The following is a 15,862-nucleotide window of genomic DNA, read 5'->3' as shown; positions in this document are numbered from 1 at the left end:
GAACAGGCAGCAAGGGAACAAGCTGCCTCTTCCACCTGCCCATGCCATTACTGCTATCCCTACTACCCCTTAGAACAGGCAGCAAGGGAACAAGCTGCCTCTTCCACCTGCCCATGCCATTACTGCTATCCCTACTACCCCTTACACCTGTCTGTCCCACACCAACTGACTCATTACTGATCCCCTCATCACCTCTCCCCCGCCCCCCCCCTCCCCCCGGGGGGGGGGGGGGGCTGGTGAATTAAAAATGATCCTCCAATAATCAGGTTCTACATACAGAAAATTATAATAAATTTACAAATTTTCCATGTTTAAAATCTAATTACTGGGCAGGGGGGGGGGGTCTTGTCTTCAAGTCAAGATGGTAATTCTACAAAATATCGAGCATGCATCACCATTTAAGCATAGCGAATGCTTAAAAGAGCTAAAGCTCTTTTCTTCCATCTTGATGAAATACTGTGTACATATATGCATATCTAGAGCATCTTAATGGAGAAGTTAACATTAAAAAAGTAGTGTTAAACTTTAGAAAAAATAAATGATGGGCTAGGCCAGGGATAGACAACCTCTGGCATGGGTGCCAGAACGCAGCACATGAAGGCATTTTGCTAGCCACACGTGCCTCAGGGCAGATGGAGGGTTAGGGGCCTGAGCTGTGCTGCAACAACAAGAATCAGTCCCCTCACAGTTCCCCAATTGTCCACCCCGGCATACCAACATCTTACAAGTCAAGGTTGTGGGTGTTTTTGGCACTCTGCCCAAAAATGTTGCCAACCCCTGAGCTAACCTATATTGCTTAGCAACCTATTTAAAATACCTTTCAAATAACCCAATGTCACATACCTGAATCTCTTCCTCACTGCTGGGCACATCTTTGTTACATATTATGCTCTGAAACCTTTGTAACAACGGTAGGAGGGGTGCACTAGTTCCCTGTGCAGATCGCTCATTATCTGTTTCCCTTGTTCCATTATCCCAGAGTTGAAGCAGCAACATAACAGCAGACAACATTTGACTGAAAGAAAAAGTTTATTACCATCCCTATTGAAAAACAGCTTTTTTAGCAATGTTTATGTTCTCTATAAAAATCAAAACAAAATGAGTTCAATTCGACCAGTCCTTGATTTTGACCTCAAATAGAAATTACTGAAAATGGATTCTGAAACAGCACATTTAAAAAAACAAAAAAACCAAAAAAAACCAATCAAAATTTTGATTTCCATTTTATGAAGATGTTGCCTCCAGAACTAAGAAACCACATGAGTACTGAACTCAGAACGATCTCCCTTAAATAAATAGATAAATAAATAAATAAAAAAAAACTTCAAAGCTATTTCAAGGTTAATTCTGAATGCCCAGCCCTGCTGCTCAAGACAAGATTGTTCCCTTGTCCAAACGAACCCAGAAAAATATTAGTCTAACCTGTACTTAGAAACTTCAAAAAATGGAAATTCCACCACTTTTCCAGGTAATCTATACAAGTGCTTAACCACCCTCTGAGTTCGAAAGTTGTTCCTAATATCTAACTCAAATATCCCTGGCTGTGATTTAAGTCCATTACATCTTTCCCTGTCCCTTGTGGATAACTGAGTGACATCTTTTTTATAACCCTTTTCATGTTTGAATGCCTATCAGTTGTCTCCTCTCTAGATTAATAGCAATCCCAAACTTTCTAGCCTTTCCTCATGTCCCGTGTTCTAGACCTCTAATCACTTTTGTTGCTGTTCCTTCACCTCCTCTTGCAAAGTTTTAGCTACACAGGAATTGCCATTCTGTAACAGTAGAGATACATGGTTGGCAGCAGTAGAAACCAGATGATTCATGAGAATTAAGTGTTACACCAGACAACTACACAACAAACTCCCACAAAAAGCTAATTTCTGTCTACACTTCATCAGTCAGAACACAGAGAGAACACTAATGCACGAGAGTTAAAACAGTTTGGTTTATATCTAGATATAAACTTTGTCTTCCTTACCTTTACAACAGAAAACCAGAAGGAAATTCTGGTCCCAATGAAGTCAATGAGAGCTCTGTCACTGTTTTCATTGGAGCCAGGATTTCGAGTCTAATTAAGGAAGAGACTCGCAGGTATTGCATCATAATTCTCACAGTAAACTAAACATGATTAAGAGATTTACTGCTTAGAACATTTAAATGCCTTTGCTGCTCTTAAAAAGACAGAAAACCATTTCAATTCCTCACCTTAGTGTGCCTCGCTGCACAGCCAACTCTAACAATATGGCAAGTGCCAAGTGCTGGTCTTGTAGTGGAATGTTCCCTGGACCTTTGGAACTTGGAGCTCCATGGACATCTCTGTTTAAAAAAAAAGTGATGCTTGAAGATTCAGGAATTAATGTCTGCAGCATTAACACTACCTGGGATCACAAAGAAGCCACTAAGACAAGGTGCATATACCTGCATAGAAGTGGCTCACCGTGTTCTAGGTGTTATCCAAGCATTTAGAAAAATCTAAGATTTGAGGCAAAAATAGTATCCAGGAAGACAAGCTGAAAGTGAAACATAAAAGCTAAATTTGTTTACAAGCCACCAGTCTTTGCCATCTGAAAAAGGAAATACACTATCCTTTGCTTCCTCATGTTTGTTGTCTTTATCCAGTTTCAAGAAGCACGTACATCTCAAGCCTTTTTAAATGTCCTTCACAAGACAACAGTTTGGGCTTTCAAAGACACATAATTAACAGTAAACATTTAAAAACGGACAGCTGCATAAATGACAGCACCATATTTTCTCACATACAACATGTACATTTTCCCCAAAAGTCAGCCCTCCTCACCTCCAAACTGGGGTGTACGTAGTAAGCAGGGAAGTTGTTTTCTTTGCAAAAAAGGAGCAAGCCAGAGACTCTGCCTGCCATGCAGCTGTCAAAAAAGTGGTCCCTTATGCTGGCTCAGAAAGCTGAAGGGGCAGTCCTGCATTAACCCTCCTGCAGACAAAGCTACTGGCTGAACACTGAAGCTTGTATGTGAAGCGCAAGTAAGCTGCCGGTAGTATCCTGAAGAGGACTGTGCTGTAGAAACACCACTTTATTTACAGCAGGGGTATCAAACTGATCTGGCTTTATAAGCTAGAGGAGGGTCATTGGGCTGGTCTGCAGGCCGGACCGGGACCAACCCCTGTGCAGTGCCCATAGAGTCAGGTCCAGGTCGCATGCCACACGCAGCATGTGCTGGCCCCATGGCTTGCTGTACATGCAGTATGTGGGGTCAGCATGGGGTAAGCATTGGCCACAGCATACAGGCTGGATCCAGCGCTGCAGATGAAGGGGTCGGGCCAGGGAGCTGCATGCAGTCCACAACCCAGGCTGCCTTCATCACATGTAGTGCCAGGTTCAACGTGTGCACTGCAGATACTGCGCAGCTCTACCATATGCACAGCGAGCCCCATGTGCTGCCCATGGTGCCTAGGGTTGGACAGGCCACAGGTGCCTCATACAGCACAAGGAGCTGGCACGTGACACATGCTGCATGCAGCTCCCCACCAGACCGGCCCTTCACACTAGTTCCATCACAGCCAGATGCAAACCAGTCCAGGAGCCAGTGCACAAAGTGAGTCACTGTATGCAGAACACACCCCAGACCACCCTTCTTTGCTGTGTGCAGCACGCATGACACTGCATCTAATGCAAAGGGCCAGGACAGGTGCCAGCGTGTGGGGTCAGGTCCAGCAACACACACAGCCTGTGGGCTGTATATTCACCACCTCTGCTTTACAGGAAATTATTTAAGAACTACTTACAATAAAGAAGGAACAGAACTGTTACTGCTCTTTCAGAAGTCTGGGTCCTAACCTGGGAAGCAAAGTATCTAGGAAACATGGCATCCAAGGATAGGCTGTCACAGCAGAAAGTTGCTACTGCCTACTGCCTCCCCAGACTGTCTCCTAGGACAGCATTTCTCAACCCATGGGTCACAACCCAAAAGTGGGTAGTAAAATGATTTCAAAGGGTCGCAAGCTGCAGGTTGAGAAACACTAATCCCAAGAAAGCACAGAGACTGCGGCCAGGAGAGTGAAGGGGGCAGGGGAGAGCTGAGAAGACAGGCTGGGTGTTCGTGGGGGCAGGGTGGCCAGGAGACATTGCTCGGGGGGTGGAACGGGCTGCAATTGGGCTGGCTGGCATAGCACAACAGCCCCAGGGGCTGTCACAGGCCTCCCCTCCTCCCTCCAGCTTGCTCCACTGCCACCCGGATGAGCCAGATCCACTGCAGCCACTGCACTCTAGCCCAAGTGGGATGGGGCAGCTCGGTGCCCCCTCCAGCAGAGATGGGGGTCAGGGGCGGGGACTGTGGGTCATGCACCAGCAGGGCCTGGGGGGGGAGGCCATGAACCTTTGCAAATTGGTCCCAGTAGGAAAACAATTAAGAACCGCTATCCTAGGACACGCTTCCTGGACACTATATTGAGGCAGCCATACTTCTTGGACACTATGTTCCAAGAAGGTCTTACTATGATCACAGTCTGACAACTATAGAAAAAAAATTATTTTTCTTTTACATTCTGCCTTCTAAAAAGGAGGCATGTGTATGTGAGAAAATACAGTACTTAATTTTGAAGGGATATGTTAAGCCACAATGGAAAAAATTACTCTCTTTACATAGAGGCAGATATTTTTGGGGGGTGATCTCTTTTATTGACCACTGCATGGTTGCAATACAAGTTAAGCAAGTTTATATATGCATGCACAGCTTGGTTTATCGTAGATGTACATTACGAGGATAGTCATACCAATATACCAAAGCAGCAAAGCACTCCTGGTAGGCACAGCTTATATAAGTAAAATTATACCAACTTCTACTTTTATAATTTAATGGCAGCCCAGACTTCCCGTTTCTCCTCCTCACCAAAGAAATAACTGCATCTACATTGCTAGAAAAAGCCCCGTCAAGGACCACATTTCACCACACCCTTCAACAAAAAGTTAAGAGGCTTGGCCCAAAAATACCTGTATTGAGTGAAGACTGCTTCCCTATCCACTGAATTTCTTAATTTTATAGAAAAATGTCATAATGTGTATTCACTTGAACATTCAATTATGTTAACAGACTGTACAAAAGAAAACAGTATTTGCTGCACTACGCATTTCCCATTCACTTTCAGTGGAAATCACGTGCACCAAGCATGAATTTTCAAAAACAAATCCATTTGAATTTTCTAAGCACAAAACATCAATTTTAACCAACCTGTGAACACTCATTTTGCTCAACCTCCTCAAAAAGCTTTAACCAAACTTTTCAAAGTTTGCTTTGGGTTGAGAGCATACATGAAAATATAAACCCGTATGTAGCTTTTAAGAAAGTTATAAGGAACCAAGAGGCAGCATTTAGAATGTGTCATCTCAATAATAATTATACATAGCATCACATGCTTGATGCTATTACATAAAAAAAGGAAACCAATTCACATAGCTTAGTTTAACTAGAAACTATTTTAAACTTAGCCATCATCTGTTAAAATATTCAGGCTTTCCTTTCAAAAGCCAGTTGAGCAAAAAAGAAAAACAAACAAACAACTCCAAAACTTACCCAGTCACAACAGACCTTAGGAATTTAGTTGCTCTCTCCACAACTTCCAACCAGACAGAAGATACAGTTCCTTCATCAAAAAGAGATGCTTCTGGTAGGGCTCGGAGTGCATCAAGCGATTCTTGTAACAATTCACTGCAAAGGTCTGCATCCTCACCTGACAGCCAACACAACACAAAACTTGTAAATAAACTAGCATAACGCATCTAACCAATAGTTGATCTTTCTCAAAAGAACTGTGTGAAAAATGTCTAAGGGCTATATTAGACGTTCAAATGAAAGACTGACAGGAACCAGCTACAGAGTTGTTACATATTTTCAAGCACTAATTTTATAGCTGGTTGGCTCTTTTTAGAGAGCTCAGTAGTCATTTTTGTCACATGATAATGACCAAGGATCAGGTTTTTCTGTTTGCTGCGGAAAAACATGAAATTTTCTCTTCTGAAGGAGAAAAATGTGGGAAGTCACAGGTTTCCCCTTGCAGGCTGGCACAGTTCCAGCCTGCAAGGGACTGCTTGGGCTGGGGGGAACAGGAGGGCAACTGGACACATGTGCACATGGGCAACTGCAGCTTCCCAAGTCTGGGGGGACACCATCAGGGCACGACTAGGGTGGAGGGGCCCCCATGGCCAGCTGGCAACCAGTGGGGAGGATCCCCCAGTGGCCAATCACCGAGCACACCAGCAGCACAATAGCAGCAGGAGTGCTTGCACTTCCATATGCAGCATGGTGTGGGACTTGCACCGCAAGCACTTCCGCCGGCAGGACCAATTTCAAGGGCAGCACGAGTGCTCTCCATACCCCCCTGCCAGCCAGAGCGCTCAGTTTCAGGGGAGACACGTGCCCCCCCATACCCTTCCTACACATCACCTGTATATGTGCGCACATACACATGCACGTGGCGAGCAATACAGTCCCAAGCAGCATGGTGGAAAGCAGCTGCCTATAGGTATGCCTATGGGAGGAAGGGCATAGGCATGCATGGTGGGGGCAAACTGAGTCAGCGACAGCAGCTCACACCAAGCCCCCATTGTGAGGGAGGGAAAGGGGCAGGGTTGATGGCTGGAGCTAGGAGTGCTACCCAGCCGGGGTAGTGCACAGAGCCCAGAGCCGGAATGTGCAGCCACAGGGCCTAAATGGGGAGGACGGAGCCATCTCATTGGGGGCTGAAGCCTGGTGGGGGGAGGTGAGGGGGCAGTTCCCCACCACTACATGCAGTCCCAGGGAACGTTTGGGGACCATAGCCGATGTGTAGGCAGGGCATCGGGGGGGGGGCATGTGCCCGCCCCAAAATTTATGCACCTACAGTGGGACACAGGGCTACAGCCTGGCCAAACGAGCACAAGGCTGCCTCTGCAACCCAGTGGGTGGGATCCAGAACAAGAGGATGGGGTGGGACAATAAAAGACACATTGCTGCTGCTGCCACCCCCAGAACCCCTGCACCAGCTGCACTGCCATGGAATAACGCCTTGCAGGCAGCAGCACAAGGAGTAACAGACCGGTGGGGCCCATGCTGCCCTCACCTCCTCCCACCACTAGCCGCTCACATGCCAGGCCATGCACCAATGCAATGTCACAGCTGGTAAAGCGAGCAAAACTCTGGCTTGCATCCATAAATGCTTCTCAAGCAAATCCCAGGATGTCACCCTCCTGCTGTACTCGGCCTTGGTGAGGCTGCAGCTGAAGTACTGCATCCAATTTTGGGCTCCACAATTTAAGAAGTATGTGGAAAAATTTGAGAATCCAGAGCAGAGCCACACGTATGATTAGAGGGCAAGAGAATAGGCCCTATGATGAGAGGCTGAGAGCCACAGGACTCTTCAGCCCGGAAAAGCCCAGGCTCAGGGGGGACCTGGTTGCTGCCTATAAGTATATAAGGGGTGTACATCAGGATCTGGGGGAATGTCTGTTCACCAGAGCACCCCAACGGATGACAAGGTCAAACAGTCACAAACTCCTCCAAGACCGTATTAGGCTGGACATAAGGAAAAACTTCTTTACCGTCCAAGTCCCCAAGGCCTGGAATAGACTCCCTCCAGAGGTGGTGCAAGCACCTACTCTGGACTCTTAAAAAAACATTTTGACATCCATCTTGCTGGGATCCTTTGACCCTAGCTGACTTCCTGCCCCTGGGGCAGTGGGCTGGACTCGATGATCCTCTGAGGTCCCTTCTAGCCCTAATGTCTATGAAATCTACTAAGTCTACCCCAGAGGCAAGGTGGGGTAGAGGGGCAGCCCAGGCAAACTAAGGGGAAGGATGGCAGCAACTGGGCCATGGTGACAGAGAAGAGCTGCAACCTGGCACACAAGCAGCTGGTGGTAGAAGGAAGCGAGGGCAGCATGGCCCCCCTCCAATCCGTTATGCCTCACACTACAGTGGGGCAGCTGATGCTGGCGGCATCGGTAGCAGCAGTGCATTTCACCCAGTCCTGATCCAGCCAGGCTGCAGGAGCATTGCCTATGGTCAGGCAACCCCCCTTCCCCATACACACCCCCACTTCCCACACTGGTGAGCTGTTGCCGGATCACGGGACAGCAGATCAGGAGTGAGGGGCACCAGGATATCAGGGCTGTTCAGCACCACAAAGTGGCTGGACCCGCATCCTGGCAAGCAAAGGGGGTAGGAAGAGCTCTGATTCTCCATGATAAAAAAAAATTTTTTTTTTTAAAATCAAACATCAAAATACATAGGTATTTAGAATGGTCTTATTATAAATGATTGAGGCATCCCTGGCTGACTTCAAAATGCTTTAAAATTGTAAATATATCAATGAAACACTGCATTCAACTGATACCTATATATTTCATGGCAGATAAATGTGGGTTTTGGGGGTCTTAATTAGATAATTTGGGTGGGATTTTTAAACACAGAAAACTAATGACTTTGCATCCATGGCTGGTCTAAATTTACTGTGCAATTAACCAGTTAATTGAGTAATGTATTCAATGTGTAGCATGGGTATACATTTTTTTAAACTTCTAAACACAAAAGCAGATATATATTAAGCAGCAGTTTTCAAAGAATCATTTTGATTGGAACAAAGTCAATCACCAACAGTCACCACTACACAGCATGGTGAAACTAGTTTAATTGTTCCCAAATCATACCAATAAACAGGAATCTAGTCACTTCCCTCCAAAATCTTTTCTTATTACTTATTATACTAGAAAAGCTTTAAGAATTTTAATTTGGCTGCAGCTTAGAAAAAGGTTTTTTTTAAATAACTACAACTATTAAATCAGGGTGTAAAAGATGACATTGGAGTTGGTGAATTGCAAAGGGGTAGGAGCACAGGGCTCCTCCTCTGAAGGGGGAACCGTTTCATCTTCCTGCTGTCTTTCTAAGAAATACTGTCCTAACACGTAAAAAAAATGCTATTTTTAAAATGCTCAGAAGCCTCCAATAGAAACTACTGCATCAGTTATTCCAATCAATTTAAAATGACTGAAACTCATTTCCTTATTTATGTAAACTACAACTTTTATTAAAAAAATAGAGGTATATGGCCAGAAAAAGGAAATGCAAGGAGGTGCTACATTAGTCGCTTTAACTCTTAAACGCAAAATTTAGTTTAATTGTGATTTATAACAGACAACTAGCTGTTATATAGTCCATCATTTTATTTAACTTAATGGGGCAATTAAGACTACTGTCAGCCAAAGATACTTTTACACCCTACTCTGTCCCAGGCCCAAATTTTTGCAATTCCCCCCCTGGTTTGAAATCAGCACTGAATGTTAGCTTTAACAATCTCACTCTCTCAGACAGTTCACTGTAGTATAATAAATCAGGGCCCATTTTCAGGTACTTACAGATTTGCTGAAAACTCTCTGAAAAATTTCAAGCTGGGTATCTGCCTCAGGCTGACATTTTTGGGGAAAGTTTTAATTACTCTAAATGGTTAAAAGTTTCCAATAGGGAATGTAGAGAAATGAGTTTTCCTCACATTCTAAGATTCTGGCAACCATCTTGAAAACAAATAAAACCCTGCATAGAGGCTTTAGAGCAGGTACTTTACATTTGACGGTGGCATTTATGCCACAATAAGCTGTTTGCTATCTCCAGGAAAATCTGTCCAACTTTGGCCAATTTAAAAGCCCCTGAAAGATTACAGGTCACATTCTCAGAGACCACTTCAAATTTAAACTACAAAAAAAAGAAGATCCCATCCATAATGAGTTGTTCCATCCTGAAGCAAAGCAGGACACTTCCAGTGCAGCTGATGCTCTCAACTGCTACATGCCACATGGATGTAGCCTGGTTAACAAGTGAAAGCTTGCCTTTTCTGTACTCTACAGTATCCCCCAAGCAGGACAGAAGTAAACTCCTTGATTTGAACACAGAGGGAAGACTAGCTAGACCCTGGGAAGGAGGAGAGCTGGAGTGAGAAGTGAAGCAAGAAAATTTGGGACTGGAGGGGATTACAAATAAAGAAACTCAAAAGGCACACGCGGAGGGAAGACTACAGGGGAAAAAAAAAAAAGAAGTGGGAAAAGATAAAGCAGAGAGAAAGGTGTAAAGCTGGGTGGACCAAGGAAGCAGTGAGGCCAGACGAAGAACAGTCCATAAAAAGGGGGACAAGGGCAATGAAGGCTGCACATGCAACCATAATTTTATCAATTTCCAACTTCTAGGCACTTAATTTTGCTAACTTAATACAGTGAAAGCTGTTATCCAGCACCCCCTGGAAATGGGGGATGCCAGATAACAAAATATGCTGGTTAATTAAGCGGCCTGGGCTACCACTCCTCCCGCCATGTCTGGGGAGTCCCGCCACCCCTCCTGCACCACTGTCAACCCTCCTGCCGCATTGCCACCCCTTCCACACAAGGAGGCGGGCTTCGCACAGCCCCATGCAGCCTGTTATGCCCCTGGGCCGCGGGGGGTCGGCAGCACAGGCTGCTTTGCCCCGGGCTGTGGGGGCTCAGAGAAACCAGAAGTGCCACAGTGAGACTTCCAGTTTCACTTTATCTTACAAGCCAGCATGCCGGTTAATTGAGCATGCTGGCTTGGAAGATGCCAGTTAACAGAACTTTTACTGTATTGTTCTTTTTAATTGTCTTTATCACAGCAGTTACACAAAGTGCTCCTACAATCCAGTCTAGAGAGATGATACTGGCTTTTCTAAACCAACCAGCAACAGACAGGAGGTGCTATCTCCCTCCAAAATGACAGTCACTGCTGTCCTGAGTGCCAGAGGATGAAGCGAGAGACATTTACCATAATAGAGCACTTCGGTCCGTCCATCTTGCCAATATTTCTTTTTAAATATATGATGCTATACAGACTGAGTAAGGTTTTTAACCACAAAGGCACACAGGCTTAGGAAGCACACTTTACCTGACCTCCAAGCTCTACGAAGAAACGCAAATGCAAATGAAAGCGCTGCTCTGGATCCCACTCGTGCGAGTCCTTCTACACCTTTGCCTACAGGCCTAGGACTGTAACAGGAAACAATTTAAAGATTGAAAATGGTCTTTTGGAAGAGAGAGTTAATATACATCAAGTGTCAGCAGTCAAGTTTCAGATCCAGTTGTCCAAAACGAATAAAACACATCCACCAAGAATATCTGCTTAAAAGCAAGAAGTCAGAAGATAAATTGGTATAACCTGTGTCCTCTATGGTATACAGAACCTTATTCAGGGTTGTAGCTGTGTTATTATACCTAGGTTATCTTGTATCCGTCCATTTTAAACAATCCGTTATTCACCCAGACTTAGGACACTTTGGTTAATCTGATCCCCAACAATTTTGCCTGATTAAATTTCCTGTCTCACTAACAACAACAACAAAGTTAAATTATTAAATACACTAGCTCCCTGAAAATTTGATGTTAAGTCATGACTGAAGTCAAAAGATTTCTTTAGGGAACAGAATGGCCAGTCAGAGGCATCACCTGCATCAATTAAACCCCATTTATGATTTTTGAAGGACTACACAAAGTTTCTCTTTAGATGTTTTCTAGTTTTTGCAGAAATGCTAAAAACCTGACAAAATTCCAGCATTAGCAAAGAAATTACAATCCTGAGTTGTCTTGAGCTCTTGCTCAGCTACTAAATGGCTCCCTCCTATTCCTTACCTGTTAATTTACTGAACCAGAGACTGTAAGCATCTGGAGCCGGAAAAAAAGGGGCATTTTTACACATGCTCCATGAGGTGTGGGGGAGCACTTTAATTAACGAGCTGCGCCAATTAAGAAGCGCCCAAATGTCATGTACATCAGCATCCCCCGTGCTGAAAAATTGCGGCTGAGTGCTTTGAACTAAAGCTCATCAAATGAGCTTTAGTTCAAAGCGCCCCACCACCATTTTCAGGGTAGGGATGCAGATGCATGTAAACACAGGAGGCTGCTGGAGCAAGGTAATTTCTGTGCTCCAGCAGACTCAATTAATTGAGCATGTCAATTAGATTTCCAGCGTCGGAAGTGGCTCCCCGCACATCTAAAGGAGCCCATAAACTATTTCTTCCTAGACTGGGAGGGAGGGTTTCCTACACCTGCAGCCAAATGATTTCACTTCAACATTTCTCACTTACGTCAACATTGTTTTGCTATTCTGCAGCTTGCGTTTTTAAGCCAAACTAACAAGGTGGTTTAAAATGTGGTTTATGCAAATCAGTATATGTTGATAATATAGCTATTAAAAGTATATAATCTCCATTTATGTAGCTTTTGAAACAGACTTGATGACAATTTCTTAGAGTGGAGTGTCTTGGTAAAAGCAGTATTACAATATGGCTGAAATTTTCTGTAACCCATAATGCAGGTACTAGCTCTTGCTAGGTGAGTGCAAGTACATGTCAACCAGAGAGAAACAGCACACAGTGGATGACTTATGACCCAATTCAATATGATCTTACAAAAGGCACTGATAGAGATACTATAAAGACTCTTTAGCACTTGTGTTAATCTAGAAAGAGAAAAAAGCGAGTGTTGAGATCTCCCACATTAGCGGAGTCACAAAAAGTTGATTAGCATCTGTTTTAATCACGTGCCAGAGCAACTTATTTATCCTATCACATTACCTTTTCTTGTCCACAGAAGGCAGAGGAATGCTACTGCTTTTCCACTTAACCTTGACAGTCTCCTGAAGCACAGTTCTATTCAATGCAATGAAATATCGTTCCAAAATAACCAGCCTCTGTTTCAGTCGCATAGCAGAAAGAGTCGTCGTAGCAGTTTGCGTTGCTAGAACTTGCTGTTCCTTCACTAGTACATGAAGGCACTCTTTCAACTCATTCACATCTAAGAATCACAGAAAAGCACTATAAATAACTACAATACAGCAATATGAACACAAACATAAAGAGCATTTAGAAATATAAAGAAAAGTAAGTAAGAACCATCTGATGCAAAAGAAATACACTCTGCATCTCAAAGTGTCAAACTCATTCCCTCTATACATAATGTGTTAAGACAGGATGCATGCTGAATATATTCATACTTCAACTCAAGGTACATCCCCTACTTGAAAAAACATATAAAGACATCTTTAAAAGCTAGGTAGCAGTGTTTTTGTAGCCATAATACTTCAGGGAACGTGAGAAGCAGGATTTGCTGGGTAAATGTTTTTTCCTGGACCAAATATATAGTTGGAAAAGATGTTAGACAAGCTTTCAGGCATAAAATGTCCTTCCTTGATGAAAGATAGCATCCAAAAGTTTGTCTAACATTTCTCCCAACTATTAGCATTGGTCTGATAACAAATATTGCCAAACAATTCCTTTTTCTTTTTAAAGTTATACTGAAAGTTAACCTGGAAAGTTAAGGTTATCCTTGAAAGATTACTTTCTTTCCTGCATGGACAAGCTTGAACTTGAAAATTTTCAAGTGTGTAAATACATAGTATGAACTAAATACACAAGTGGTGTAAACAGACAAGTTATGCAGCAGATGTTTATAATCAACAGGCCTCCAGGACATGGCCATATTAAGTGCAGCCAAAAGCCATTTAAGTACAGGCAAGGAGTGTTGCTTGTACTTTGAGCTCATATACATTATCTTAAGTTTCTTAGAATTTATAAAGCTACTTTCAGAAGCTCCAGGATCACTGCCAAGGACTGCTGAGCTTACAGAAATAGCTCTGCTAGAAATTAAAGTGCATCTTCAGAGCACTGCAAGAAAAAGAAAGGAGGGGAAAAAACAAGGAAAAAAAAAGGAAGAAAAAGACGCTCTCCCAGTGAATAACTGTAGCACCTGAAGAAATAAGGGGTCAGTAATATTTTTGGGCAGAGTGCCAAAAACACCCACAACTTCAACTTGTAAGATGCTGGTGTGCCAGGGGCGGATGGCAGGGAAGCCACATGGGGCCCACTCCTTGTTGTGGCCATGCAGCCCTGCCCTCCATCCAGAGGCATGTATGCCAAGCAAAATGCCTTCAAGTGCCACACTCTGGCACCCAAACCAGGGACTGCCTACCCCTAAGCTAGATGCTGATTAAACAGAAAGAGGACAAGGTCAATTGCCCGAAGTCCTTGCAATCTGAAATCAGAGTGCAACAAGAGGAGTACAGAAAGCAAACAAAAGCATGTGCATTGTAAAGGTTAAAAGTATTTAAAACATTTTAAAATACACATATGCTTAATTCCTAGAGAAAAATCAACAACAGGTTTAGTAGGTCTCCTCCTTTCTGCATCTACTAACTAACTACTATCTATCCCAAATAATAGAATTCGTCATAAGACGTCAAGTGGGCAAGGTCACTAGTAGGGTGAAAGTGCTAGACTTTAGGAAAGCTGATTTCAATGAACTCAGGCATTTAGTCAAGGACGTACTGCAGAGTAAGAGTTTTGAAGATGTGGCAGCCCAGGAAGGGTGGCTGTGCCTTAAGGAAATGATCCTTCGGGCACAGAGGGAGACGATCCCAATGTGGGGAAAAAGGGGGAAAGGGGCCAAGAGGCTTCCTTGGCTGACCAGAGAAATCCAGAGCAGCCTACAGGCAAAAAGGGGGGCATATAAAAAGTGGAAATGGGGAGAGATTACTAAAGAGGAGTATATCTCCTCTGCTCGCGCTTGTAGGGAGGCAGTTAGACAGGCCAAAGCTACCATGGAGCTGAGGATGGCATCCCAAGTTAAGGATAACAAAAAATTGTTTTTTAGATATATAGGGAGTAAAAGGAAGGCCCAAGGAGGAATAGGACCCCTACTAAATGGGCAGAAGCAATTCGTGACAGACAGGGGGGACAAGGCTGAACTCACCAAGTTCTTTGCCTCAGTGTTCCTAAGCGAGGGGCAAGACAAGTCTCTCACTGGGCTTGTAGAGAGGCAGCAGCAGGGCACCAGACTACCATGCGTAGACCCTGAGATGGTGCAGAGGCACTTGGAGGAACTGGATGCCTTTAAGTCAGCAGATTATGCAGGTCAGTCTTCTTTTCTAAAACTACCCACTGATGTACTAAAACTTGTTTCACACCCACGTTACACCGTGAAGTTTACAGAACTGGCGAGCTGTCTGAAAGGGATGCAAAGTAAAATACTACTATACAGACTAGCTACCAACCATAATTTTTATAAATGAATGAATAATCTACTGTGCAAAAAAATAAGACTCAAAGAAGACTTGTTTATAGCCACAGTTTCCTTAGAGGAAGTGGCATTTCCTTTGAAAAACCAATAAAGAAAGCAAGATAAAGATAGCAAAACATTTTATTGAAAAAAAAATTACAAGACTTAGGGAGATTGCTCTCCCAGTGTGCCATACAATAAACACAGTGAAAGATGGAACGTAGTAATAAGGGTCCTTGTCCATATGTACGCATACACTAAGGTACATATAACTCCTGACATTTACTGCAAGTAACATCCATAAAAAGTTATTGGTCATACCTGGTTTGTTTGGTTTTTTTGGTTGGTTGGTTTTGCCGTATCCTCACAAAACATCTTACCATACCAAACATTTGTTTAAAATGTGGCCATGACACTCAACTTTTTATACTACTAGGGAGGAAAAATGTCCAGCATACCTACTGCCTAGGAAATGACCTGCTTCGAGGCACGGAAGCGGAAAGGGATCTTGGAGTCCTAGCGGACTCCAAGATGAACATGAGTCGTCAGGGTGACGAAGTCATCAGGAAAGCTAATGGCACTTTATCGTGCATCAGCAGACACATGACGAACAGAACCAAGGAGGTGATAATTCCCCTCTATCGGGTGCTGGTCAGACCACAGTTGGAGTACTGCGTGCAATTTTGGGCGCCGCACTTCAAGAGAGACGTGGATAACCTGGAGAGGGTCCAGAGAAGGGCCACTCGTATGGTTAAGGGCTTGCAGGCCAAGCCCTATGAGAAGAGACTAGGGCACCTGGACCTCTTCAGCCTC

At 43.9% G+C, this 15,862-nt stretch overlaps 1 protein-coding gene across 1 annotated transcript in view; it reads right to left on the bottom strand.

The window, feature by feature from the left end:
* The window catches only part of HERC2 (HECT and RLD domain containing E3 ubiquitin protein ligase 2), a 200,259-nt gene that overhangs the window by 150,034 nt on the left and 34,363 nt on the right, over positions 1-15,862 (bottom strand). Inside the window, 5 exon segments of the mRNA XM_006017070.3 lie at positions 844-1,015; positions 2,206-2,316; positions 5,544-5,700; positions 10,887-10,987; positions 12,571-12,790. Of these exon segments, the coding sequence (XP_006017132.1) occupies positions 844-1,015; positions 2,206-2,316; positions 5,544-5,700; positions 10,887-10,987; positions 12,571-12,790 (761 nt within the window).

Source organism: Alligator sinensis, unplaced genomic scaffold (assembly GCF_000455745.1).
Source record: "Alligator sinensis unplaced genomic scaffold, ASM45574v1 scaffold144_2, whole genome shotgun sequence".
Classification (NCBI taxonomy): domain Eukaryota; kingdom Metazoa; phylum Chordata; order Crocodylia; family Alligatoridae; genus Alligator; species Alligator sinensis.
This window is presented reverse-complemented; position numbering and strand designations above follow the sequence as displayed.